Source organism: Sinocyclocheilus anshuiensis, unplaced genomic scaffold (genome assembly GCF_001515605.1).
Source record: "Sinocyclocheilus anshuiensis isolate Anshui unplaced genomic scaffold, SAMN03320099.WGS_v1.1 scaffold476, whole genome shotgun sequence".
NCBI lineage: Eukaryota > Metazoa > Chordata > Actinopteri > Cypriniformes > Cyprinidae > Sinocyclocheilus > Sinocyclocheilus anshuiensis.
Genome location: NW_015554139.1, coordinates 474521 through 501626, shown reverse-complemented (window position 1 = coordinate 501626; position 27106 = coordinate 474521). Strand labels below are relative to the sequence as shown.

The window sequence follows — 27106 nt, the reverse complement described above, 5'->3', positions numbered from 1 at the left end:
CAACAACAAAAAAAAACATAATGACCAAAAACTGTAGTGTACTTGATTTATTCAAATAAAAATATAATTTAATATGACTGAATTGACCTGACTTCATTAGGTTTACTTTTTTTTTTACAGCGCACCAACACACAAAATCTGCTCAGAACTCTAGGCACGTTACAACCTACAACACCCTAGCTTTACACACAATGTCTTCAGAAATTGTAAAACTATAGATGTTGTGTAATATTAAATGGCGTTACAGTGTGTTATCCCAACACGTAGTTGTTTATGATCTATACTCAGCTTAAAGCCAGGTTTGAGAATAGGTCATTTTTGGATTTTGGACAATATAGAAATGTTACAAATTCAGTACAAATACAAGTATAAATGCAGGTTAAGGATGAAGAAAAATGTGGAACTTTTTCTGTTTGTTTTTATTTTTCTTTGCTTCTAGCTATCATTGAAGGGCCCTCCAGGTCCATTAGGTCTCACAGGGAGGCCAGGCCCAGTGGTAAGAAATCTTTGTCCTTTATTTTCCAGTTTATTTCAGATTTTTTTTTTAGCACAGCCTATGCTATCTACTCCAAATTCAGATTGTTTTTTGGGTTTATTGGGTTCAGTGGATACGTTCTGTCTTTGAAAATGTATGTTTCTTCCAGGGTCTTCCAGGTCCCAGTGGACTAAAAGGCGACAGTGGAGAGCCTGGGCCTCTGGTGAGGACATTTCCTTTTATATTCCCTCTTTACATTCAGTAGGCTTTGAAATCATCTCTCTGTCTGTTTCTTATTCTTCTCTTTTCAGGGGCCACGTGGGTTGCCAGGTCCTGCTGGTCTTAATGGGAAACCAGGGAAGAGGGTAAGACTGAACATCTTACATGCAGTGAAAAAAAAAAATAAATGGAACAGTGATCAAAGTTCAAGTCTGATCCATTTAATTAACCTCATCATGAATATGAATTAGGCGATAACAGTTTCCTTATTGATGTGCTGTGTTTTTTGCTCCATGAATATTGCATAAAGCAGTGCACAGTGGTGCACAGAATATGATGACGAAGTGGTATTTATTCTGTGTTTGACCTTGCAGGGCCGATCAGGGGCAGATGGAGGTCGAGGGGCTCCTGGAGAGACAGGAGCAAAGGTGATTCACCATATGTGACCCTGGACCACAAAACCAGTCTTAAGTCGCTGGGGTATATTTGTAGCAATAGCCAAAAATACATTGTATGGGCCAAAATGATCGATTTTTCTTTTATGCCAAAAATCATTAGGATACTAAATAAAGATCATGTTCCATGAAGATATTTTGTAAATTTCCTACTGTAAATATATTAAAACTTAATTTTTGATTAGTAATATGCATTGCTAAGAACTTCATTTGGACAAATTTAAAGGCGATTTTCTCAATATTTAGATTTTTTTTGCACCCTCAGATTCCAGATTTTCAAATAGTTGTATCTCGGCCAAATATTGTCCTATCCTAACAAACCAAACATCAACGGACCCTTATGACTGGTTTTGTGGTCCAGGGTCACATATAGTCCCATTAGGACAGGCCATGCACAATAATAAGGACTGTGGCTGTATTCCACCATATATATCAGCTTCCTCTGCAATTCAAGTTTCTTCTCTGTTTACAAATCTGACTTTAACCTATGATAATTAGCGCTGCTTGCTAAGGCAAGTCACTACTACTATTGCTCATACTTAGGTTAGGGATTTGAACAACCACCCTAATGTTAAATATTAAACCTCAGTGCATATCTCATTTGAAATGGCAAGAAGCAAGAAACTCCTTAGCAACTGCACAGCAATGCCCTAGCAACCAACCACAAAAGAGTTCTTCAGGGATGACGTATTTTTGTAGGCCAATCCAAAAGTTACCATCACCCTGGTTCCCTCAACAAAAAGCCAGTAGATTTTTTTGCACTGGCTTTTGGATTATTGCAAAAAACAAACTTTGTGACCAACAAAAGTCAATGATTCCTACACATTTTGTTCATCAAGATAATCGTCACATATGAACAACTTATATAAGCCTAATATACAGTCACATGACTTTATTGTACCACCACTAAGCTTCGGACACCTCTTTAAATCTTTATTTAAAAGCTACAACTCTATAAACACAATGGAAATGGACTAGTGAGTAGATAAGTCTTCCTATTTGGTGTGATGATGTTTAATGTTCTCGACAACTCCCAACTTCTGTACTCCCATTTAGTCACTTTTTACCATCCGCCATTTTCAAGACACTTAAAAGCTTTAAAAAAATCACGAGTGAGGTATTATTACTAAAGTATTTTATGTCGTAGAATAAACATGAAGATATTTTAAGCTTGTGTGAACCACATACCTTATTTCAGGCCTTTAACCAAAAAAAAACATTACAAAACCCACTGACTTCGGGGGTGATATAACCAGAATTGCAAAAATGGTAATTTCTGGGTTTTAGGACTCAGTCCCGCAGCTCTCTATATGTTGTCGAGTTTTGCATGGGCAACCACCACAAATATCCAATTTTTGTTTGTGATTAGCTTGTGTGTGTATGTACTCAATTTGTAGATTCAGCTGCCAGAGCAAAAAGGAACACCAGAAACTATAATTTGACCCTAATCGTTCTGGTCATTTATGGAACAGTTTGCTACTGAGCTGTGTTTTATTGTGTGCACTGACAATAGCAAGCATTCAGTCCTGTCCAGCTGCAGGACCCGTCAGTAAATAAATCACACAGAGCTATTTAGCACAACAGCAGCGTGTTTGATGAGGAAGTGTGAGGTGCTCCCGCAGCTCTCAGAATCCCAGCACCGGATGCGGGCTGAGAATCGCAGCAGATGGGAAGGTTCCTCTGAGGCGGCCTGTCAAACTCTGCCACATGACACACACACCTCTGCCCCATAGTCACTACTCACATCTGTGTGTTTGTGTGTTCGAAGCAAAGCATATGATATTGTGAAAGAACACGAGTTTTGTTTAGCTAATGAAGTGTGCTGGTTGATTGTGTGTTTGAAAAGGCTGTTTTGTCGATCTTGCTCATGGATCTCTTTCTTTTTTGCAGGGTGACAGGGGCTTTGATGGACTACCTGGTCTTCCAGGGAACAAAGGACATCGAGTGCGTAAAGAACACCAAATTACTTAATCAAATCACACAGTCTGTTTACTGCTCATTCAAGAGTGGCTCTTAGATGTGTCTAAACGCTCCACTTCACTTTTAATAAATCTAATTTAGAATTCACATTGTGTGCCGTATCTCAAATGTGACTCTCATGTGAACATTCCTCAGGGAGACAGGGGAAAACCAGGACCCCAAGGTCCACCTGGAGAGCCCGGCCATAAGGTAATACAGATTCGCCTTTACTTCTATCCTGTTTTTCGGAGCTTTTTGCAACCCCCTAAATGAGTCTTTTATCAGATTACTAATAATCCGTTTAAAGATCCCCTGCACTGCCCCAGGTGTGTACTCACAAATCGCATGAAAGAGACAAGCCTTGCACTGTGTGGGATGTTCTCATTATGCAAAGTTGAAAAATGTATGCAGCAACGATTCACATTGATCATAGCTTTCAAGAATGGGAATATTTTTGCATACATAACCCTTCTGACATCCTTCCTCAAAGACTAAAGGCCGGATCTCACTTATTTTTTTCCTACCACAATGAAGATGATTATATTGGCAAACTAATCTGAAATGTTGATTGACATTTACTATTGCAGGGTTCGGATGGACCTGTTGGACCAAGAGGGCAAGCGGGAGAACCTGTGAGTGGCACAACCCAACCCACAGACAGATACACATGCACATGAGCGCATAAACACATACACGTCTCTGACATCCCATGGGCAGCCCCGTGTTCATGCTTGGCACAGCCTGATTAATGGTGGCTCAAGCGCCATTTAAGTCTCGGCAGGTGAGCTGTGATCCATTGGGGCACCGGCTGTTTAAATGGATCACCCAGAGTAGTAAGGGACTTGAGCACCATTACAGCACGGTGCCTGCCGAGAGAGAGAGATGCTGTGGAGATAAATGTGGGGATGGAGATAGATGAGCTGAGAGATTGGTGAAGGGAAGAGATGAAATCCTGGCCTGCATGATTATATTTCCATATCAATCACCTCCCTGGAGATCACAGATGTGGCTCTGGAACAGGTGGCTTGGCCGGTGTACAAAGACCAAGACTGACAAAAACAAAACACACACACACACACACACACACACACACACAGCACAGCCTAAACAGATGTACACCCTTGTGCATATACCAGCTGTAATCTGTAGTTATATACTATTCGATCATTAACACACTTCACCTTCATAACGTTAATGGGAGTTTCTGATTGTTGTTCTTTACAGGGGCTAAGAGGACTTGTGGGGTCAAGAGGGCCACCTGGTCCACCTGGGCAGCAAGTAAGACAATTGCCCATCCTTCATATTTACATAATGGCTAGTTTTCATGCACAATATGAACAGAGGTGCTGGGGTGTTATTAGGATGTTTAACTGCTGCATTATTTTGAAACAAAACCTTGTGTTTTGCTTTTAGGGAATTCAAGGAGTCAATGGTGTTCAAGGGGCAAAGGGCAACTTGGTGGGTCTACTATGAAGTTTTCCATGCATGTATTACACAATGTCGGACGACAAATTAATTCCAGAATAGAGCACTGGAAGGTTTAGTATGGTTGTTCGAAACAACATGTCTGATATAACCATTGAGAAATAACCTGTAGAGGATCTGTTGTACTGGCAGACAGGGTAACAGATCCCTTGAGAACTGTAGAGCAAAGTTACCTCAAGCCTGCATCTTTTCAATTGACATATGCTGCCGTTAAGTCATGTTGAAATGATGGTATTTACACGAAGATTGCCAATGAATTATACCACAATGGTTTAATTACCAGTGGGAACTCTACATTTTCTTTGAGCCCCAATTTTCAGAGATGGGGGCGTGTCAATTAAAGAATCACAAGAGAAGCTAATTGATATTGGTTGTAATTAAAGGAATGATCCTGGGTTAAAAACAACTTATGGTTTATTGACAACATCTGTGGCTTACCACAGAAAATTTGGACTCATTCAACAGTTTTTAAAAAGAAATGTGTTGACAGAAATGCACTTACAATGAAAGTATATGGATATGTTGGCCATTACCCATATGGGTAAGTCTCCCATTCTCAGTGTTTAATTCTCGACACATTATTTGTTGTTTTTACAAACTGGGAGTTGATTTTTTTTCTATGGGTTGAATTTTCATTGTGAATGTTGACTGTACATTTTAGTTTGTATGCACTTTGTGTGCTGTTGATTAAAATCAGTTATAAAGCTTATAGAAAATACTTCTCATTTAGCCCGTTTATGAGGCGACAGCCCTGCGCAGCAAAACTATATTTCCCATCGTTCTCAGTGACAGCTGGAGAGATCTAAAACACATAGTTAAAACACCAATAATGCACATCCTTTGCTCTTGATTTTGTGGTAATATAGCAGCAAATAAAAAAGTGAAATAAAGAGAATAAATATTAAATCCCACCATGTCCATTTTAAATGAACGCACATAGTCATAATTAGACTTGCAAACTAAAGTAGAAACTTCCCGCGAGGACTTGAAGGCAGCAAAAGTTCTAAACTAATGTCTTTACAAAATGATGATTATCATCATGCAAAACTAATGATTTTTTCACCATTTTACAGGGACCACCTGGTGAACCTGGACCTCCAGGTCAACAGGGGAACCCAGGCATACAGGTATACATCTATCTACACTCCATTACTGCCTAATGAAGCCATGCCTGCAATGCAAATGTGCACTGTTACTGTAGAAGAAATCTAACACTTTTGCCTTTGAATAAAGAATTGTGTTCTTTTTCAGGGCTTCCCTGGTCCACAGGGACCTATAGGCCTGCCAGGAGAGAAGGTAAACTCTACAAGTCTTGCTTTATTTCAGTTTTAAAGCACTGACCTTTGACCCCTTACTAGATGAGCATTTGAAAAGAAGCGTTGCGTGTGGGTGAGTGAGCATCTTAGTGTGTGTGCTTTTATTCATATTCCCATATGAAGCTAGACAGATAATCAATAGCAAAACTTCACGTACGTACACACACACACACACACACACACACACCTTCTCTCAAATGTGCCTAAGCACATTATTGATATTGATTGCATTTAACAAGCTGGGCATGCGAAGTATAAAGAAGGTTTTGTTTTGTGCTTTGGATCAGAGGATTCTATATTAAGCGTGTGTGTTTGTTCGTTTGTGTTTTTTTTTCCAAACAGGGCCCTGAGGGCAAACCTGGAATGCAGGGCCTTCCTGGGATTGATGGTCCACCTGTAAGTACTGTTCTCCAAAACTATCATAAGACTGAATTTTAATTTATTTTATTTATAAAGTATCTCTACTAGCCAGCAGGGGGCACTATGGTGCGTACTGGCACATGCGCATTGGCAAATTTCATTCACTACCACAAATATTCACAATAAATCTTCACAGCATAATTTTCATGCACAGAATGCTGAAAAAGCGATGATGCAGAATCCTTAGTCCAGGCCTGGCCTTTTGTGTTGGCTCATTAGCTCTCTCACAGAAACAGGATGTCCCCTAATCAGCCCGCTGTCATGCTAACACCTGGTTATCCTGTTCAAATCACAGGGTCATCCTGGAAGAGAGGGACCCCCTGGGGAGAAGGGACACCAGGTGGGTTACAATCACACGCACACACTGCTGCTCCACTGACCTGAATAAGCGTTGAGAATTTGAAGAGGAAACAGAGAGCCAAGAGTCTAAATGCAGCACCATGCAGAAAAGTGCTGTCCTGTTCATGGTCCCCTCTGTCTGAAGCCTTTTGTTACAGGCGCTCCAGCTGCAGTCGCTAAATTATCACAATTCACAAAGCATAACGGCATGCTTTAATGCATGCGCTATCTCAGTAATTGCACACTTGAATCAAGCCATCCGTATTGTGTGGTCATTGTTTCGTTTTCACCAATGTAGCCTTGTGCTGCATCATCATCACCAAGCATTCATGTTAACGTATTATATTGGGCGTGCAATAGTTTAATCATAGATAAATGACAGGGTATTTATTGTTAATGCAGTGCTTTCTCCTTCACTTCTTGAACTCTAAACTGACATTGCCTGTTTTTCTATTTAGGGTTTATCAGGAGCACAAGGGCCGGTTGGATATCCCGGGCCCCGTGGAGTCAAGGTGAGCAGTTTTGAGATCGCAGCTTGTACGGTTAGCTCCAAAAACACTCAAAGACATTCGGTCTAGGATGGCAGACTTTTGATTGACAGTCCGACTGTGGGTGAATGGCAGACAACTGGCTCAGGTAAACCAGTTTAATTCTCCCCGGAAAAACCTCGACAGTGCGTAGCACTTGTGATGGACATTCGAAAACGCAACAAGGTCTGGGCTTGTTTGTGTGGAAGTGTGTGATGCCTTCAGCATGTGGTCAAGGAATAAAAAAATTATTTATCTTGCTAGCTTGTCATCCAGATTATTATCGTCTGTGTCTATATTTTGTCACAATGGTGTTTTTATTTGTTGCTGTATTTCTCACCTCCAGCATTTTGCAAGCCGTGACTTTAATTACTTTAAACAGTCAGTGCTGGTATTCCTGTCAAGACATAATTTTTGAGATTCTGCCTTTCAGGTGAACGTTCCCTACCTGAGGTCTGGAGATGTGCAGAGATCTCTGCGGCACACACTGATAAATTTTGTTCTTTTCTAACAGGGTGCAGATGGGGTGAGGGGACTGAAGGGTAGCAAGGGGGAGAAGGTGAGAGAAAAAACATAATCCACTTGTTTTCTCATACGCCAAGGGAAGAGAAGACTCATTCAGTTATCAGTGTAGTGATAAACCACTGTGCTTTACTGATAGTGGCTTCACATGATGTATGACGTTCTCTGTCGTTTCTTGAATGCATCTCTGTTTTCATGCTGCACATCTTTGTGGAGTAATTTCAAGGTATTTGTGGATAATTGAATTCCTATTGTCCGTTACAGGGTGAAGATGGTTTCCCAGGGGCCAAGGGTGACATGGGTATCAAGGGAGACAGAGTGAGTCTTTCCATTCAGCCTGAATAGTGTGCTTGTTAAAACAAACATCATTATAATTGCTAAAAAAATTTAAATGCCTTAAATATTAAACTACAATGTTTGAGTGGTCCCACACCGTTTGTGCTATGGACACAAATTACACTTCGTATCATGCAGCTTGTTGAGGAAAGGTATTTTGCCAAAAACATACATAAAAAAATGGTGATAACCACTCAAAATTTCTTCAGAAAATGTAAGAATGTATATTTATAGATGGCATATATTGCAGATTTAATAGTAAATTGTGTGTGTGCATTCTCAGGGTGATACTGGGGCTCCTGGAAATCGTGGTGAAGATGGACCAGAGGGGCTGAAGGGTCAGTCAGGACCCATGGGAGAGCCCGGATCTGCAGGCATTGCTGGAGAAAAGGTAATTGCGGCTTCTAGTCTAATGGGCATTGTTTATATTCCAATTATTTTTGTTTGCCTTCATTTTCCTGACATGTCATTCCATGTGTAGGGCAAACTTGGAGTTCCAGGATTGCCTGGATATCCCGGCAGGCAAGGCTCTAAGGTAAAGAATTATCATTGAAATAACAATAACCTGATTTTTTTTTTTTTTTACCGAAATCTGAAAGCCGCAGGTCTCAGTCATGGTATATTAATATTTCAATATTACATTTTTACTGAGGATGATTAATGGCCATTTAGAGGCTGTTTTATTAATAGCTTATCTGAAACTACAATTATTATTTGGCTTATTTATGGTAATGGAACTTCAGAGGTTAATTTGTGGTTAATTAAATGTAGAGTTTGATTAATGAATGGAATGTGGTAATTGATTAACCTTCGTGTTGGTCCACAGGGATTGGTGGGCTTTCCTGGAACAGCTGGGGTTGAAGGAGAGAAAGGAAAGAGGGTAAGAGGCCAGTGCCAAGGTACACTGTCCGAGGGACTACACATACCCCGCTGCATCAATGTGTGTGTGCTCATTTTTATATGCTTTCTTTACAGGGTCCGGCTGGACAGACTGGTCCCGATGGTGAAAGAGGTCCAAATGTAAGTCTTAAGCATACTAATGAAATGTAAAACATCTATTGTTTTACTACATACACATGCAGGGATTATTGAGGGAACAGTCAATAATAATTGATTGAATAATTGTTTTAATCATGCATTTGTTGGTTACACTTTACTTGAAGGGGTGTGCATATGACTGACATGACACCTTCATAATCATGACATGACACATGTCATGAATATGAAGGAGATTTTATGCATGTTTATGACAACTGTCATTAAGTGTCATTCACTCAGTTATGTCAATTTTAATGCAAAGATGACATTGTTTGAGATGTATTTGTTAGGTTAGGTTAGGGTTAGGTCAAACAATGTCATCTTTGCATTAAAAATGACATAACTGAGCGAATGACACTTAATGACAGCTGTCATAAATATGCATAAAAACTCCTTCATATTCATGACATGTGTCATGGCATGATTATGAAGGTGGTATGTCAGTCTTATGCACACCCCTTCAAGTAAAGTGTTACCTTTGTTGGTTACACTTTTTGTTTTGTAAGCATGTTTGTGTGTTTGGTTCCTGTTGTTGTAGGGTGCACGTGGGGGAAGAGGAGCAAGAGGACCGACAGGAAAGCCTGGAGTCAAGGTAAGAAATCCATCCTCATACAGACAATGATCCTATAGAGTTCCTTTTAAATAGGTGGTATGGTATATGTTTAAATTCATGTGACGTCCCTTTCTTTGTCTTATGCTCAGGGCTCTGCTGGTCATGACGGTCCACAAGGTGCCGCAGGAGAGAGAGTATGTTATCTATTACAATTCTCCTCGTATTACACGGTCAATCTACCAAACTAATGTGAGATTTCACATTTATTTTTATTGCCAGAGATAAATGAATAACAGTGTTTCTTCTGCTCTGCTTAAGGGCCCTCAAGGTCCACAAGGACGCGATGGAGAGGCCGGGCCAAAGGGACCAAACGTAAGTGACCAGTAAAGAAAGAAAACTCTTTGAAAGAATGAAAGGATATCTCTAACGTTTTTTGTCCTTTCTTTTCAGGGCCCTCCAGGAAAGGACGGGTTGCCAGGTCACCCAGGCCAACGGGGAGAGCCAGTGAGTCAATTCATATTTTAAAAAGAATCATTTCATAGAAAGATAACTATAGTCATGTCCAAAATAGTGTGCTTGATGTGGACTTGTGACACATTTGATGTGACTTGAGAGCACCCTTCTGAATCCTTAAATGACAAATAAGCAAAGACCCTGAGACCACTGTGTGTCCCATTTGTCATTTAATTACTCAAGTGCTTTTAAGAGCCACTGTTTGCCCTCCTCAGTGCTGAGCTAATGCAGACTTCACTGTGAATTACTACCCGACATTTTATGTGGCATCACATCACCCAAGTGTGGGGTGAGGACAACATTTGGGACAGGGCCCATCTTGGGCTTTAAATTAATTTCCATATCTAGATACACTGAATAGTAATTAGTTGTTTGATAAGCAGTGGGAAAGAACATTTTCACATTCAAGTTTTTTCATACAGGGATTTCAAGGAAAGACTGGCACCCCCGGGTCTGCTGGAGTGATTGGCCCACAGGTAGGTCGATCATACAGGCTTGAATGAACAATGCCTTCCTGCTTCATGGTCTTCGTTCAGTTCCATGAAGCTATGCAACATTTATGAATGTTTGATCTGATCTAATAAAGCTGTCTCACTTATCTTCTATTCCAGGGAAAAACTGGGGAGACTGGCCCCACTGGAGACAGGGGACATCCGGGTGCCCCAGGACCCCCTGGAGAGCAAGGTCTGCCAGGAGTCACAGGCAAAGAGGGAGCCAAGGTAAGATATAGCATTAGATTAGATAGCATTGAAATCATCATCATCACGTAACACACCAAACACATCCATCTAGTTATAAGTTACATTGCTCATTACACTCCATATGTTTCTGCTCATTCAATATGAATAGAGCTCCCAGCATGGCTCAGTGCCTATAAAGAGTGATGGATGACTCCTAATGAGTGAGAGAGTTGTGGAAACAGAGATCCATCTTTTTGTGTTCTCTGGTCTCCAGGGAGATCCAGGCCCCGCAGGGCTGCCCGGGAAGAGTGGTCCTGCTGGGCGCCGTGGATTCAGAGGAGAAAGAGGCTTACCTGGCACTCTGGTAACGTACCTCAGCACATCTGAGAGAATATCTTCTTATAATCCCTGCTGTCATGGCTGCTGCCTTTACATAAGTGACAACTGTTCCAATATGACAGCAGGTTTTGTACAAATAGACAGATGGCGATTGTTCTAGGATTTTTTGGACATATATATCTTATCTCTACTGTCTTACATTTATGGCTTATTAGGGTACTGCTGGTCTGAAGGGTGGGGAGGGCCCCCCTGGTTTTGCAGGACCAATTGTAAGTGATTTTTCCATTGTCCTACACCTTCCTCCTCCTTTGTGTTTTCCTCAATATACTCCACCTAACTAAAATGTTACATTCCTTTGTCTGTACAGGGTGCCACAGGAGAAAGAGGACCCGCTGGACCTGCAGGTGCCATTGGTCAGCCTGGTCGTACGGGAGGTGTTGGCCCCGCTGGGCCAATGGGAGAGAAGGGCGACCCGGTAAGTGACGACAGGATATTTTACTTTGTTAAATGAGAAGATTTACTACTGTGCTAGAGTAGCTTCAAGAGTAATTACTAATTACCTCTGTTCCTCTTTAGGGTGAGAAAGGTTCATTTGGTCCTGCTGGGCGAGATGGAGAACAAGGGCCTGTGGGATTACCTGGTCCTGCAGGGTCACCTGGTCCACCTGGAGAGGACGGAGATAAGGTACAGCTTTGACTACTTTTTCAGCAGTTGCACATGCTTGTGCTCATACTGCTTGTTATTTATGGGCATGAGTATATTTCTCAGGGGGAGACAGGAGGACCAGGGCAGAAAGGCAGCAAAGGAGACAAGGGAGAGGGGGTTAGTATCTCTATCTTGTCTAGGGATGTGTCCGAATCTGAATACCGTGTTCGGAAAGGAAATGATGTGTACTAAGGAACCCCTAAAGGGAATTAATACGAGATGGGAGGAAAAAATATATTTCAATGCTTTCTCTCGTAATTATATCGTTGGGTAATTACACTGTATATAAAACGCGGGCATCAGGAAGCCGCTATTAATATGCGGGGCATTGAAATCACTTTTGAATGGGTGCTCGCTTTTTCACTTTCACTTTCAAGATTCACACCTACTCTGTGTATACTATGGAGCGGCTGTACTTACCACACATTTTACAAGATTAAATTTCAGTTTACAAGATTAAATGTCAGTGGTGCTCAGGATCTGCAAATCATTTGCCATAGTCCTATCAGTCATCTCTCTTTAATCTGTTTATGTGGTAAGTGAAATTTTATGTACTGTAATGTAACAAGCTACTGCTAGCAAGCTGCTAACCATGTCCCTTTAGTGGCTCCGTAGAACGCTTTATTCGTTTTCTGTGCCTTTCCGAATACAGATTCACTATTCGGGCACATCCTTAATCTTGTCATATGTGCTGAATATTACATGAACTTTCATTAGAGGTATGTAACACCATATCTCTGCATTTTATCTCACAGGGTCCCTCAGGGCCACCTGGGAGCCAAGGACCTCCTGGACAGCCAGGAGCACCAGTATGTATGAGTGTGGTGTGCGTGAGGGTGATGTTGCTTACAATTCTGTGTGTGTTCATAGTCCAGCACTCATGTCTCTTTCAGGGTCTGGATGGAGAGCCAGGGCCCCGGGGACAGCAAGGAATGTACGGCCCTAAAGGAGATGAAGGTCCTCACGGTTTTAAAGGGGCAAATGGACCACCAGGGTTGCAGGTACAGCCTATGCCACATACATATGATTTTTCAGACCATCTTTCCACACTGCGACTGTAAAGTTAAACCAAACTAAACCGATGAAATCAAAGTTGGGTCTATAAAAAACAATAACAGAAGTTTGTTTGGTTTTCTGGACATTTTTGCAAATAGACTGTCATTTTAAATCTACATCCCTGAGTAGTTACATATTGAGCATCCTGTCAGTTCCAGATGTCCTTATCTATTGACTGCATGCATGAATTCACTGTTTGCAAAATCTTAGCTCATCTTCATCCAGATGGGACATAGTTTTCACAGTTCATTGAGGGGGTTAATCCACCTTAATTCTGAAACTGTATGACTCTAAAATTAAATGTGTTTATTTAGGGAATGCCAGGACCCCCAGGAGAGAAGGGAGAGAGTGGCCATGTTGGAGCTATGGTAAGATGTGCATATCATAAACTCCTCATATGAATACTTTGGCACTAGAATCAGTTTTTTAGCCTCTATAATACCCCTAAATGATACACAATGCATGCAGCAAGTTTGGGAAAAAAATTCTGAATAAAAAAAAATCATTTAGTTCTTGAGTTGTATTTTTTAAATTGAATTTGCCACATCCCACAGGAGGATTTGGATTTGAACTGACTGTATTTGAGTTGAAGTGTTCTTTCACCCTAGTCCGTGAAATGGCCAGATATAAAGAAGTATATATAAATTTGAAAAAGTACAAATTTCTATATATTCAAACAGCTATTTGTCTGTCAGAGTGTAAGAAAACTCAGGACTACAATCGAGGCGTTTGAGGAAGTTCAACAGTGCATATTGATATAGAGAATTGCTAACAATTTTAATTCTACCTTTAGTACAAATTAAAAGTCTGGATCCCAAATTCGGAGACTGCAAATATAGAAATGGAATTGTACAATTCTCCAAAAGAAAGGAAGATTCATAAGTACTACACTTCTACATGCAAGTTGTCCCAAACCTGAATGATTCCTCAGATCATGTCATTTGTCAAAGAGAACAGTGCTGTTACTTTGCTAAACCAGTGGTTCCCAAACTTGTTCCTGGAGCCTCAAGCACAACTCACGTTTACTTACATTAACATAAAATGTAAAAACATAGTTTGTTGTACAAATTTGTTCATGAAGAAACAATCATTCACTCGAGTATTAAGTCAGTCCAACATTCCAAACCTGCACCGCATTTCTCTTAACAGGACTCTGTGTGTGTAGGATGAGAGTCAGTAGAGAGCTATAATACAGTGAAAGATGAGGAAACCATGAGAGAAGCTGTATGAGACTGGGGCATTATTCATGAGTGTGAGTGTATAAGTGTCAGGCCCGTGTGAGCCGAGAGTGACAGAAGAGAGAGTGATGCTGGTTCTGAAGTGGAAGGCAGCGTGACAGCTGCTAATCAGATTACCGTGAGCCTGGGCTGTCTAATGAGCACACTCTTTTGTGACAATCTTCTCGCGGCTCCGTCAACCATGAAGGAATGCAAAACAAGATTGTCAACAGTTCCACACACTTGCACGATTAGATGAAGTGCATCAAAACCGGGCAAAAAACAAAGCCACAAGACCTCACTGGGAACATCTCATCCATGAGTGAATGCCGTGGATCATGGGATTTCCAGGCCCTAATGCATAGCCACTGAATTTCCCGTTTTCCCTGTACCAGTTTGTGTTAAGCCTCTTTGATGGATTCTGGAGAGTAGGATATTGTATATTGTTGAGCATACACACTCAGCCTTGGTGTTGATCCTCGTGGTAGTCTATCCAGCTGGATGCCTCGCGCTGCACTAATATCTCTTGGTGAAGACCGCGTGCAGTGTGCTAGCAACGGTTTTGGTCAGTTTGATTAATGGCTCATGTTCCGCCCTCCACAGCAATAAGAGGTATACTTCAGGAGTTAAGAATTCATGCAGTGCAACCAGAGAATGTGAAGTGAGATGGTCCTCATTAAAACCCAGACACAGCACACAGAGTGGAAATCAGCCTGCCCGTAATAGCCTGTCACCACCATGTCAGAGAAAAAAAAAACCTCTCTGACACAGAGAAAGGTGCTGATTGTACAAAAAGAGGAGAGAGAGCAAAAGAGAGAGTACATGTCTAATGATTTGTGGAAAATGCTTAAACTTTGTGCTTCTCATCAGGGCCCTCCAGGACAACATGGCCCACGTGGCCCCCAGGGACCCATTGGGGGAGAGGTAAGTGTCTTTGTGTTTTCCTTCCTGTCTATCAGACTGCTTAGCTGTAGGGTTCAAGTGCAGGACAGTAGATTAGCGCTGATTAGGGGTTGTTGTCCCAGTACTGCTGAGACATAATGAGAAGTCTTTGTTTCATGACTCCAAAGAAGCCATCCTTTGTATCAACACTCTGCAGATGAAAATCCCCCAGGCTGTTATGAGGTCACATACGACACCTCATTTCTCTTTCCTCAGTCTTTCATCCTCCCCATATCTCTTTCTGCCCACCCTCTGCTGATTTTGAGCGTTAAATTATTAACGAGAAGTGGGATATGATCCTTCTGCAAGAGTTATATTTACTTCTCTATGAATGATTAAGGAATATTAGACTATCATCCTTGAGAGAGAGTTATATTTACCTCTATTAATGGCCGCCTTTGAACATCTCCCATGTGTTAATAATTGAAAAGTGAGAGAACAGAGACAAATGCGGCAGTGACCCGTACACCAGCACTCTCACAGAGCTGGAGAGGAGAAGAGAAGTGTTGTGCACCGGAGCTCATTGTGCCCATCATATGAGAAGCGCCCAGTATACATGTGCTGGTCATCTATTTGGCTTCATGTGTGCACCTCACTTAAAGGCACTCAGCAGAGACACTCCAGAGACCAGGGCAACCACTTCAGTTTAGACTCATCCAAGATATTCATACTCAGCCATTGCAGCCATAAATGCCTCAGCCAGGAGGAACCTGAACAATATGGCGTTTTAGCTTAATAAAATATGATTGCATATACACAGAGACCATGCTTGGTAGTCTGTAATCTCATCACTGTAATGTCAACAGTCTGCAAGTAGAGGAGACAGCCTTGCATGCATTATGAATGAAACTGACTCAGTTTTGTTCTGTGTGGCAAGGGTCCTCAGGGCATGCCGGGCGGAGTGGGCCAGCCAGGAATGGTGGGAGAAAAGGTAGACCTCCTTCTCACTGTGTATATGTACAAGCGTTTTTGTGATTTATGGGGGAGGTTGTGTTTATTTGTTGGAGGGTGCTGCCTCTGTAACTACGTAAACATGTAAGCCTAAGTATGATAGATGGTTGCTTTCTTTCTTTTTGCTTCCTTCTCTTTGCCGGTCTCTTTTGCTCTCTGTCTAGGGTGAGGATGGAGAAGCAGGGAATCCAGGAAATGTTGGCGAAACTGGCCCCCCTGTAAGTAATTTCTTCCTGTTGCCTCTTTTCTCATTAGTCTTTGATCCCCCGTGTATCACTAACCTCCCTGTTGCTTTAATGTCAAGGGAGAGAAAGGTGAAGTGGGTGAGAAGGGTGATACTGGCCCCCCTGGAGCTGCAGGACCCCCAGGAATCAGAGGCACACCTGGATCAGATGGACCCAAAGGAAACCCAGTAAGTAACTATTCCCATAGTTAAAACTGTCAGGATATTTTTACTCTGACACCATCAATTTTCCTCAATAGGGTCCCCTTGGATTTCCTGGAGATGCGGGACCCCCTGGAGAGCCAGGTGCTAATGTAAGTGCAGCAACACCTGCATCAATTCAAGCTTCAAGATTGACAGATTTTGATGGTAAATTCACATGGTGATTTGAATATAATTTTTGGTTGTAGGGTATTGATGGTGGTCCAGGAGCTAAAGGGGATAATGGCGAACCTGGTAAAGCTGTAAGTAGAGTATTCAAGCACTTAGAGATATCGATGTAATCATACATTTGTGAAACTAATTCAAATAAACATTCTGTTTTGAACAGGGACCCCCAGGAGCCTCAGGAGAGCCTGGCCCTCAAGGGCCACCTGGACGGAGGGTGGGTTTCGATTGTGTATTAAATGATTCCCATACTATAAAAAAAAACTCTGTAATCTAATCACTAGTCTCCTTCTACACAGGGTCATGTAGGTCCTGAGGGAAAAGAAGGGAAACAGGGAAAAAAGGGGGCAAAGGTGAGTTTTTTTTATAATAAATCTTCACGTAAAATCATATGTAGCATGTACCCCTTTTTACACAAGGACATCTGTCATTTTTATCTTCTTCAGGGTTCTGCTGGTGCCGAGGGTCCAATGGGAAAAACAGGGCCTGTCGGACCACAGGGACATCCTGGAAACCCTGGTCCAGAGGGTTTGCGTGGGATTCCAGGCTCTGCTGTGAGTCTGTGTTACAGTAAATTAATCTGCTATAAATAGCAGATATGGAACAACGTGGCTTACCCACTCTTACTACTGATCTCTCTGAATGCTTAATCTATCTTGAACTTATCACTCTGTCTGGTCCTTTTCAGGGAGAGCAAGGGTTAAATGGGCCCCCAGGGCAAACGGGACCCCCAGGACCTATGGTAAGGTTTTCACCACTTCTTTCTCTCCCATATCGATCTACAACTCTAAGAAAATAAGACAGATGATTTTGGCCTTGTGGCAAATTCTGCCTCAAAATTAAATTGAATTTTGTGATTGGCTTTGCTTTATATAGGGTCCAGCTGGATTACCAGGACTGAAAGGAGATCCCGGCATTAAAGGAGATAAGGTATGAGAGTATCATAAACACTTGACCCTGTGAGGTATGATACCTGACTGCATCATAGATGTGTTTTTTTTCCCGATTACAGTACATCTCTCACTAAAGCCTCAACTCAACTCAAACTTTATTTATAAAGCACTTTCAACACCCGCTTCTTTCGGCGTTTCCTCCACAGGCACAAGCATCCAGGCAGGTAACACACCTTCCTCAGCGCAACTGGCACAGACGCATACCGTGCATACGGAAGGCAGTCTTCTCTGGTATCGCGAAACAGACAATCAGACACCGCCGACCGAATATTAAGAAAAGTTAAGCGATCGTACACCAGAGGGGAGCAAACAGAGCGCGTAATAAAACAAACAAGGAAACAAAATACTAAAACAGGTAAAAACAGACTGTGACGGCACGCCGGCAAACATCCTGGCGCCATCTTTTTTCTTTCTAATCCAAGCCAAGCATAAAACTCTCAAAGCATAACTTCCCAGCACTGTGCTCATTGGGAAATATTGTGAAGTCTTTGTGTTTGCAAAATTATGGCATGTGGTAACTGTAATGGCTCAGTGCACTAGTCTAGCTCTGCTGTTCTTTATGCTGTCTAGGGTCATGTTGGGCTGATTGGACTTATTGGATCACCAGGAGAAATGGGAGAGAAAGGAGATCGAGGCCTGCCAGGAAATCAGGGAGTACAAGGCCCCAAAGGAGATGGTGTATGTATACATTTCTGCTTTTATAAACAATATATACTTTATAGTATATAAGCATTAGATTTCTGGTCTTTGTTGGAATTTTTCTTCTGAGTTTTATTAAAATGTATGTATGTCTGTATTTTATAAAAAAGTAATCAAATGTATGTAATGTAAATAATGTAGAGTATGCAACAATGCACAAACATTCTTAAACAAGCCAATCACAAACTCACTGAGCACATGCTAAGAAACTTGAGAAAGTAAGATTGTTTCATGAGAAATGTTCAATAAAAAGCTATAATTTTCTTGTATGAACCATGTCTTAGAAAGGTAGAATGCATTTGAATTTAATGTCTATTTTGTCGATAGATTGTTGGGTTAATGTTAGCATGAATGACTAGTAGCCTAATAGAAGTTGGTAGAATCTTGGTTGTCAGGTGCCAATGAAAAAGACAGATGATAATAATGAAATTGTTACACGGACCCCCCCTTAACTGCCTTTATTAATGATGGTCTTAAAGAAAATGTTATTTTGATCTCTTGATAATAGGGTGTTTCTGGTCCCTCCGGCCCGACTGGTCCACCTGGACCCCCCGGGTTGTCTGTGAGTTGCCATTTTTATATGCATTCCTTTTTTTCACTCTATTTACCTTAGTTTTATTGAGGAACAGCAACACCTTATGAAGGTACCTGGTATGTTTAAATTTATTTGTAGAATCATATTGCCAGTTTTTCAATACTGCTATTTTCTATCTCACTGGTAGGGTGCAATAGGTGAGAAAGGATCTAAAGGAGACCAGGTTGGTATATATATTTTTCACTGCAATCTTATTTTTCAGCCTCTCTCTGTTTATATGGTATTTGTTTGTTTTGATCTGAGCTTTTGCTTCTGTTATGAAACCTGAGTGAAAGACATTGTCAGTGCCTGAGTTGTATCCTGCTGCTCTAACTTGGATAATCCCTCTGAACGAATCGCCCTATGAAGCGTTGAGTTGGCAGGGGCCTTTGAGGGAAGTGCCAATTTTAGGGATGCCTGACTAAACTGTTTCTGTTTCTCTCCCCCCGAAGGGAGCCTTCGGTGCAAGAGGAGATCCAGGACCTGCTGGCCCACCTGGACTACCTGTGAGCCATCATATTGTCTCCTTACTTTTCTGTTTGTTTCTGTTTTCCTGTCTCCTCATGTCTCCCATCACTCTGTTTCTCTAGGGCCCACCAGCCACCATGATCGAGCCTCTGCCAATCAGAGAGGGACGTAAAAAGCGAAGGAGACACTCAAACCAACAAGGAGCCAGAGTCCGGGAAGAGAGTGAGGACGAGGAAGCAGTCCAGCTCAACATGGAGGATTTCCTACAGGCAGACGAGTCCCTGGATGACCCAGAAGGCATGGAGGAGGTGTTCGCTTCACTCAACTCAATGAAAACAGAGGTGGAGCTCATGAGAAAACCACTCGGGACCTTTGAGAGTCCTGCCCGCACATGCAAGGAGCTGATGTTGTGCCATCCAGAATACAAAGATGGTGAGGAAATTTACACACATTTTCCTTTAGGTAATTAATTTCTTCTATGGGGGGGGAATTCACTAAGAATGCCTGCTAATTGTGCCCGTGCCACATGCTGCCTGTTCACTAAAGGAATTATGCAAATCAGGTAACAGCACACAATCTAAGCTGAATAGAATTTGCACAGTGCAATTCTCTATCAAGCAGGTCAATTCAGAGTGCTTGGTTGTAAAAGATGCTGCAGACTACCACAATCTGACAAACTTCACTGGAACTATATAGAATCACTACATTCCACTGAAATCCAGACACCTGAATCAGCTTTTAAAAATGCAGAAGACATTCTAATTTATTGAGATGCACCTGTATATATACAGTATATATGACTTTCAAACTTTTTCTTGTCAAAATGTCACTTATTATAACTTATATAAAAAGGATTCTCAATTCCGAATCCCACATGACATTGGGAAATAGCACTAGCAGTATCTTTAATGATTCTAATTTACATAGAAAAGAGCTGTATTTGTGCTCTTTGTGTGTTTATTTAATTAAAAAAAATAATTACTGAAAGGGACTATTTAGTGAATTTGCCCCATGTTATTCTCCCCAGCTAAATGAGTATTTAAAAACTATTTTAAGAGATCTTGCAATTCACCCCCTCTTAGGTGAATATTGGATTGACCCAAACCAAGGCTGCCATCGAGACTCCATTAAGGTTTTCTGCAACTTCACTGCGGAGGGGGAGACCTGTCTGCACCCTGATAAACGATTTGAAATGGTGACTCTCAAACCATACTCACGTACACTACACACGTCTTCCTGCGGTCTCAGTTCAACAGGCCTTCTGGAGTCTGAAGAAAAACACATCTGATCTGTCTCCTCATCTATCAATATAGGTAAAGCTGGCCGCCTGGAACAAAGAAAAACCGGGCAGTTGGTACAGCCAGTACAGAAAGGGCAAACAGGTGCTTTTCCCTTGCAGTGTTTTTCTCTCATCTTTTATCAGTCTGACTGTCAACACGTATGCAGCACCGAGTTTGAATCTAGACACCTTTTTATATAACGTTTTGCCTCAAAATTGTTTATTGTCGATAAACAGAAAGGCCACAATTTGTTAGAAACATACTGCCTGATGCAATAAATAGACCAGTTGTTATACAGAATTTTTACTCTCAAATTAATGGTGGAACATGGTGAAAGAGATTTTCTAAACTGTCAAACAATCAACAGAGATGCACCACTCAGTGGGTATGTGTCTTTGATAAAAAAATTAAAAATAAATGGTATGTCTGGTCTAGAAAAGGGATATAGTGGAATTTATATGTGGCTCTATCTGAAATGCCTCAGGCCAAACTCTCTTGAGTGCACGCTAGCGACCTCCATCCGTCTTGACTCATTAAATGATGCTTGAGACTAACAGCTACAGCCTGTTTCACTCGGAGCTCATTCGTAAGGTGTGACATCTGACCTTGTTATAGAGATTAAGGCAGACAGATGTCACTCTCTCCTGCCTTTGTTAGAAATAAAATCTAGGAGGGGTGTGCAAGTTAGTATGGATGTCACGCAATAAATGTGTCTAAAGAACTGTCTTTGATTAAGCTGAGTGCTCCTTACCCATGATTCCCCATTGCTGCAGTTCTCCTATATTGACACTGATGGAAATCCAGTGCCTGTGGTCCAGCTGACCTTCCTGAAGCTCCTCAGTGCCACAGCTACGCAGACCTTCACCTATAGCTGCCAGAACTCCGTCAGCTGGTACGACGTGGTGAGCCACAGCCATCAACATGCCGTACGGTTCCGCGGCAGCAACGACGAGGAAATGATGCAAGCCAAATCGCCCTTTATCACATCACTGCATGATGGTTGTCAGGTGAGATTTATGAAATTAAGATGACCTCACACAAGCAATTTGTCCACAGGTTGGTGAATAAATACCCTCAAACGTATAGTGCAATTCTTGTACACCCCAAAAACCAAATCAAGACTGTAAAAGGGCATAATAGGACCCCTTTAACATTTTTGATAGTTACTGCAGGTCTTTTCTGAGGTGCCTGAAGAACCTGGTTATGCCGTCACCGTGTGTTTGTTTGTAAACCGTAATTTTGTCTGTATGGGAAGTATTAGTTTAACACTTCCTTATGCCGAGTTCACACTGCACGATTTTAGCCAGATTTTTCACTCGCCGACAGATTTTGCAAAATCGCCGACAAATGCCCGAAATCGGAGGCAAATCGGTGCTCGTTCACACAAGTGACAATCACGCAGTGTGAATTATCAAAGACGCAATCTGAGGGAATCGCCGGCACGTCGCCGACGCCCGCAAAATATTTGGCATGCTAAATATCTGGAGCTGTCAGCGATTCACAATCACGCTGTGTGCAATGATTTCTGACTGAAAACTACATTGGCGATGACCTACAGCCAATGAGAGACCAAGATACAGGGCAGAGGGAAGTTCGGGGAGGAGTTATAGACCAGAATATCAGTATTTTAATAGATATATGAACAATTATATCATACAGAAACAAGCACAAACATTTGCTTGACCAGCCACAACATCAGCATAACAGTTACTGCAAAATTATTTACCTCCAACTCTCTTTGCAGAACACCCAATCCCTGTTCCCTGCATCTCCCTCCTGCATAATCTGTTTTTCTTTTTCTCCTTGTAGCTGGAAATCAGCTCACAGACAATTTGCGGGCTATATATATATATTTTTAAAAATTCCAGTCTCACTCGAGAACTCCGGTCTGACGCACGCGGGTTCTCGCGTTATTTCCTTATCACTTCTCGCGTGTGTTTTGTTGTGAAACGTAGTTTGCGGACCAGACAGAGCTGTCGGCGATTCTTCCTATTGTGAAGTCATGCAATGTGAAACCCCCTGTAGTGCACACAGCAGCAACTGAATGCTACCCCAGATAGTCACGCAGTGTGAAAACAACGGCGATCCGACGAGTTTGAAAATCATGCAGTGTGAACTCGGCATTAGAAAAAAATGCCCACACTTAGTTTCTTGGAGTTTAATGAATCACCAAATTAGCCTTCCCTCAGCGGAGAATGGGGAGCTAAAAACAGTCAGAACAAGCTAATTCTAAAATAGCACCCAAATAAGCCTATTTCAGCAGGAGTTTAATGCATTATCCAACAACGGAACCTCACAGGGATACACTCAGCAATTCATCCCTGAGCAAAAATACAGTATAAAAGCCCAAACCAGGAACCTTCTTTCAGCTCACGTTTCATTTTCTTTCCACAGACACGTAAGGGTCAAGAGAGAACCGTGCTGCAGATTGACTCGCCGCGATCAGAGCTTCTTCCAGTCATAGATGTAGCAGTATCAGACTTTGGGAATAACAACCAGAAGTTTGGCTTCCATGTTGGACCAGTGTGTTTTAATGGCTAACACAGAGTGCCTCATCACAGGACTCGCCAGCTAAAGAAACGAGGCCACCAGTGATATTTATTAAGTAATATGTAGACGGTGGGTTTGTTTCCAAATGACTTTTGAAACATCTGATGAGTTGCAAAAGCCCACAAATCCATGGTGGCTATGCAAGGATGCCAACCAGGACAAACTAAGCACATTTATCAAAGGGAAGTCGTTTTTATCTCCTTTTCTGTCTGTCTTTATACTGTACTCACCTGTGGATTAAATTATGAGGCGTGACCCACTAGAGTTCCCAGAACTGCTCCAGCTGAAAAACAAATACATCGTTTGTCTGTCATCTGCGCCACAGACCGTTTTAGCCCATAATTTTAGTAAATTCAAATTATGTTGAATTTACAGCCTGTGACTGGGATCTCATATTTGTTTGTCTCATTTGATAGCAATGATTTGAAATTAATTTGCCACTTGAGGGATCAGCTTCGACATTGAGTAAATATTTCTGAGACCCACTTTCCTGCCTTGACTGCAATATGATGCCAACTGAGGCAATGTTATACCTCTGTACTTGTTTGACAAGAAAATACCGCCCCGATCTGTTTGTAATTCCTCGCTTGGATATTCCGTCACATCAAACTTGCAGTGTTACTCATCTTAAATCAGTGCACACTCATACATAAACAATGCTAAATAAGGCCAGAGCTTTTCAAAACGCAAAGCAGTTTATGTGCATGACTCAAATGGAGCCCATCTGCTTATTAATATGTAAAGTAGTCCGCTCACTTAAGCTGCTTGTCTTGTTAGCAGGCAGCCTAGTATGTTTGCCTGTCAGTGATCCATGTTTCCATGGTGCTAGCATATCAACCTTTGCTCCACACAGCTGAATTGCTTCATATATGTGTGGTAATGAATGAAAAATACTGTCGGATTGAGAGAGGGGTGTCATTCGAGCATTACACTGAAGACTGACTAAATTATGCTTCTTTTTAATGTAAACTCATTCATATCTGAATTTGTGATTACCAAGTTCCTGATCATCAACCTCAGAGGATTGTGTGCTGTGTATGTGTGTTGATATGTCTTGTTTGTTGTGTGTTCCCACTGTGGTGCTAAAGCGATTTGTTTTTTTGCTATGTGTAATGATAATTTGTTGTCTCAGGGACAGAGGTAGGAAAAGGGAAGACATCTGTGGTGCTTAATACTAATGGAGGGAGATAAACACTCTCAGAAAACAAAGTGCTGTAATATACAGCCAATATGGTGCAAAATATATTTGTAAAGAGCAGGCTTGCCGATGACGTAATGCTGATATCTATATAATATATTGGCAAATTATACAGACGTACACAGAATTGCTAAGAGTAAATGCATTTTATACAATGTTTACTCAAAACAAAAAGAAAAAGGTTTACTATCTGTTGTCATTTTGCAAGTAAATATATCTCAATTTAAGAATTTTTCAAAATTATATTTGTACTGTAAAGCAAGGCAAAAATACAGACTAAGACAAGGTTGTTATTAGATATGGACATAAAGCAAACTACCAAATCTGTTAATCGGCACATTAAATTAAACGCACTTTATCCATTTAGCCACAAAAATTAAAACCCAAAATATTAATTATCTACTGACAGGATTGCTAGATTTGAAACTACATAATGTGGATCAACCAAATTTGTTAATTGGACAATCCCAAAATGACTAAATATTGACCGATAAATTGGCCTGGTTGCTATCCCTAGCATCCTTATTTCTAAACTAACTTCAGTCCTGCCCATCCTGACCTCTGAACCCTCCTTTGTATAGTGTCTGTGCTACTAATTTTACATAATGTACAGTTATTCTAAGTATGAATGATAATACTAAATCTGTTGCCTGACAGTTGTATTTGTGAAAAAGTGATTAAAAATGCTTTTCTTTTAAGGAGACCTTTTCATTGTCTTCAGAGTGCAAGCAATTTTTCGGGTTCTGAGGCAAGTATCTTTTTGGAGAGGATCTGTGGATGTCTTCGATAAAGGCAACAGACAAGCACGTCTCTTCATTAGCCGCAGCTACATTCTCTCGCTCTCTCTGCACTTGTAATCAACATCACTTCCTACCTCGCAGATGTAATCAACTCTGATTCACTCCCCAGTTCATTTATTTCAATTAACTTTTGTTTCCTTCCCCAGGAGAGGAACCACGAGGAGAAGGGGAAGCAGACAGCCCTTTGTGTGTACGTGGGTGCATAAATAATGAAATGGCTTTGGATTAAAAAGTGAGCCAAGGAGAATTAACCATATCTGCGGAGGGACACAATAAAATAGGGCAGGGAATTGGCAACTCACCTCCCTGTCTGCTGCGTGTTTTGCTAATGCGCTGTTCTTTTCTCCTCTCAACCTCTGCAATTATTTATAAGCACACAAACGAAGCATTCTGAAACCAGTAAGAGATACCCGCTCACCTCTTGGAAGTGAATAAATTGCCTTAATGTTGTTGGCACAACAAGCGCATCTCCTAGAAGCACCGTATTATCGCATTTGAACTAAAATGGTTATTCAGAAGTGAAATGCAATCTCTCACCTCTGATTGCAAATAATAAATGTGAGATGCTTTCTTTCCTAGAAATTTTGGATTTGATGTCCATGTCAGTTCTGAGGCTTGAAGCGCTCTACACGAGAGCGGTGCAATCTTGATTTTGTGTGCCGGTGCGTTCCAAACTCAATTCATAACATAATGCAAGTGGGCCCTATGCCAGTAAACTACATCAATAAGCCCCAAGAAGCTGTGGTTTACAGTGAATTTGTAACACCTAAGGGGCGTTGTTAGAACCCCCTTAGCTGTTAGAAATTTACTGTAAACCACGGCTTCACGGGGCTTATTGCTTTTAGAAAATGGTTATTCCATATATGTAGTAAGGTTTCACAGAATAAAACAGAGCAAATAAAGTGTAATGATATAAATAAAAACAGTATTCTTCGACCAAACAATGTAGATCCTTTGTTGTGGTTCCAACAAAGTGGTTGCTGTGCAATACACAGAAGTAAACAAAGGTGTAGTGCTGGGCGGTATACCGCTTCATACCGAATACCGGTGTTTATTTTTGTTATGATCAGGGGCGTAGCAGCCATTTTAAAAGTGGCGGGGACAGCTGTCAGGTGATGTGACCCTCAACGGCGAAACAAATTAAGTACATAATGTACAAAGTACATTCATGTTCACATAATAAATTCTATATAGAATACTAATTGGCGTGTTTTAGAGCACCCTAATGGCAATTTTGGGAACATGCCATGATAGCTTACAGGAAGCAAGACAGCTTACAGGGACCTATTTTTTGTGATATCAGACTCAAAAACACTAACTCTAACCCTAATTCAAAAATAACTGCAGGACTTGGGACTTTGAGACCACTGTGGACATCTATACTTTATTTTTATTAAATAAAGATATTTTATGCACAATATTTCAGTTACACTACACTTAAACGATAACTTTTATCCTAATTCTTAACAGTTGGACAAAAAAAGTGTCTTTAAAAACTATTGGAACACACTGCCTTTACCTATACAACAACTTTTATTTAACAATTTGAACATAAAACGAAAATATATATTAATGTTTAATTCCTTAAAACATTGGCAAGTAGTCCCAGTTAAAAAAAAAAAAACACTGCCTTCAAATAATTCTCTTCTTTCAAGTTCTCACATGTATAAATTCTGGAGGTCGAGCAACTGTCCTCCCCTCTCTCTCTGTCAGTGACAGACCAGTTAAAGTTAAGAACATAGCTGTAATGAATTAAAGTAGCCTACTAAAATATGATAAAGTATGATGAGATATCATAAGTATTCGGCGCAAAACAACTTTGCTTTATTGGGAACGGATAATTCTACTCCGGACGCGAGTGGCGCGACGCGACAAAAGAACCCAATAATCTTATGCTTTACATATTTACATTTACTCATTTTGCAGA

General features: G+C 41.2%; 1 protein-coding gene across 1 annotated transcript in view; it reads left to right on the top strand.

Moving 5' to 3' along the window:
- The window catches only part of LOC107670510 (collagen alpha-1(XI) chain-like), a 56492-nt gene extending 31942 nt beyond the window's left edge, over positions 1–24550 (top strand). The window contains exons 14-67 of the mRNA XM_016463141.1: positions 440–496; positions 645–698; positions 787–840; positions 1069–1122; positions 3040–3093; positions 3265–3318; positions 3696–3740; positions 4333–4386; positions 4522–4566; positions 5667–5720; positions 5845–5889; positions 6252–6305; positions 6625–6669; positions 7127–7180; positions 7710–7754; positions 7982–8035; positions 8337–8444; positions 8535–8588; positions 8880–8933; positions 9029–9073; positions 9630–9683; positions 9794–9838; positions 9963–10016; positions 10095–10148; positions 10580–10633; positions 10769–10876; positions 11112–11201; positions 11392–11445; positions 11544–11651; positions 11753–11860; positions 11945–11998; positions 12637–12690; positions 12775–12882; positions 13252–13305; positions 15025–15078; positions 15974–16027; positions 16212–16265; positions 16352–16459; positions 16531–16584; positions 16681–16734; positions 16821–16874; positions 16957–17010; positions 17104–17211; positions 17346–17399; positions 17534–17587; positions 18181–18288; positions 18818–18871; positions 19032–19067; positions 19336–19389; positions 19474–19783; positions 20434–20546; positions 20665–20733; positions 21405–21638; positions 23026–24550. Coding sequence (XP_016318627.1) covers positions 440–496; positions 645–698; positions 787–840; positions 1069–1122; positions 3040–3093; positions 3265–3318; positions 3696–3740; positions 4333–4386; positions 4522–4566; positions 5667–5720; positions 5845–5889; positions 6252–6305; positions 6625–6669; positions 7127–7180; positions 7710–7754; positions 7982–8035; positions 8337–8444; positions 8535–8588; positions 8880–8933; positions 9029–9073; positions 9630–9683; positions 9794–9838; positions 9963–10016; positions 10095–10148; positions 10580–10633; positions 10769–10876; positions 11112–11201; positions 11392–11445; positions 11544–11651; positions 11753–11860; positions 11945–11998; positions 12637–12690; positions 12775–12882; positions 13252–13305; positions 15025–15078; positions 15974–16027; positions 16212–16265; positions 16352–16459; positions 16531–16584; positions 16681–16734; positions 16821–16874; positions 16957–17010; positions 17104–17211; positions 17346–17399; positions 17534–17587; positions 18181–18288; positions 18818–18871; positions 19032–19067; positions 19336–19389; positions 19474–19783; positions 20434–20546; positions 20665–20733; positions 21405–21638; positions 23026–23172 — 3909 coding nt within the window. The 3' untranslated portion in view covers positions 23173–24550. The remainder of the gene's footprint in view (positions 1–439; positions 497–644; positions 699–786; positions 841–1068; positions 1123–3039; positions 3094–3264; positions 3319–3695; positions 3741–4332; positions 4387–4521; positions 4567–5666; positions 5721–5844; positions 5890–6251; positions 6306–6624; positions 6670–7126; positions 7181–7709; positions 7755–7981; positions 8036–8336; positions 8445–8534; positions 8589–8879; positions 8934–9028; positions 9074–9629; positions 9684–9793; positions 9839–9962; positions 10017–10094; positions 10149–10579; positions 10634–10768; positions 10877–11111; positions 11202–11391; positions 11446–11543; positions 11652–11752; positions 11861–11944; positions 11999–12636; positions 12691–12774; positions 12883–13251; positions 13306–15024; positions 15079–15973; positions 16028–16211; positions 16266–16351; positions 16460–16530; positions 16585–16680; positions 16735–16820; positions 16875–16956; positions 17011–17103; positions 17212–17345; positions 17400–17533; positions 17588–18180; positions 18289–18817; positions 18872–19031; positions 19068–19335; positions 19390–19473; positions 19784–20433; positions 20547–20664; positions 20734–21404; positions 21639–23025) is intronic.
- Positions 24551–27106: the final 2556 nt, after the last annotated feature.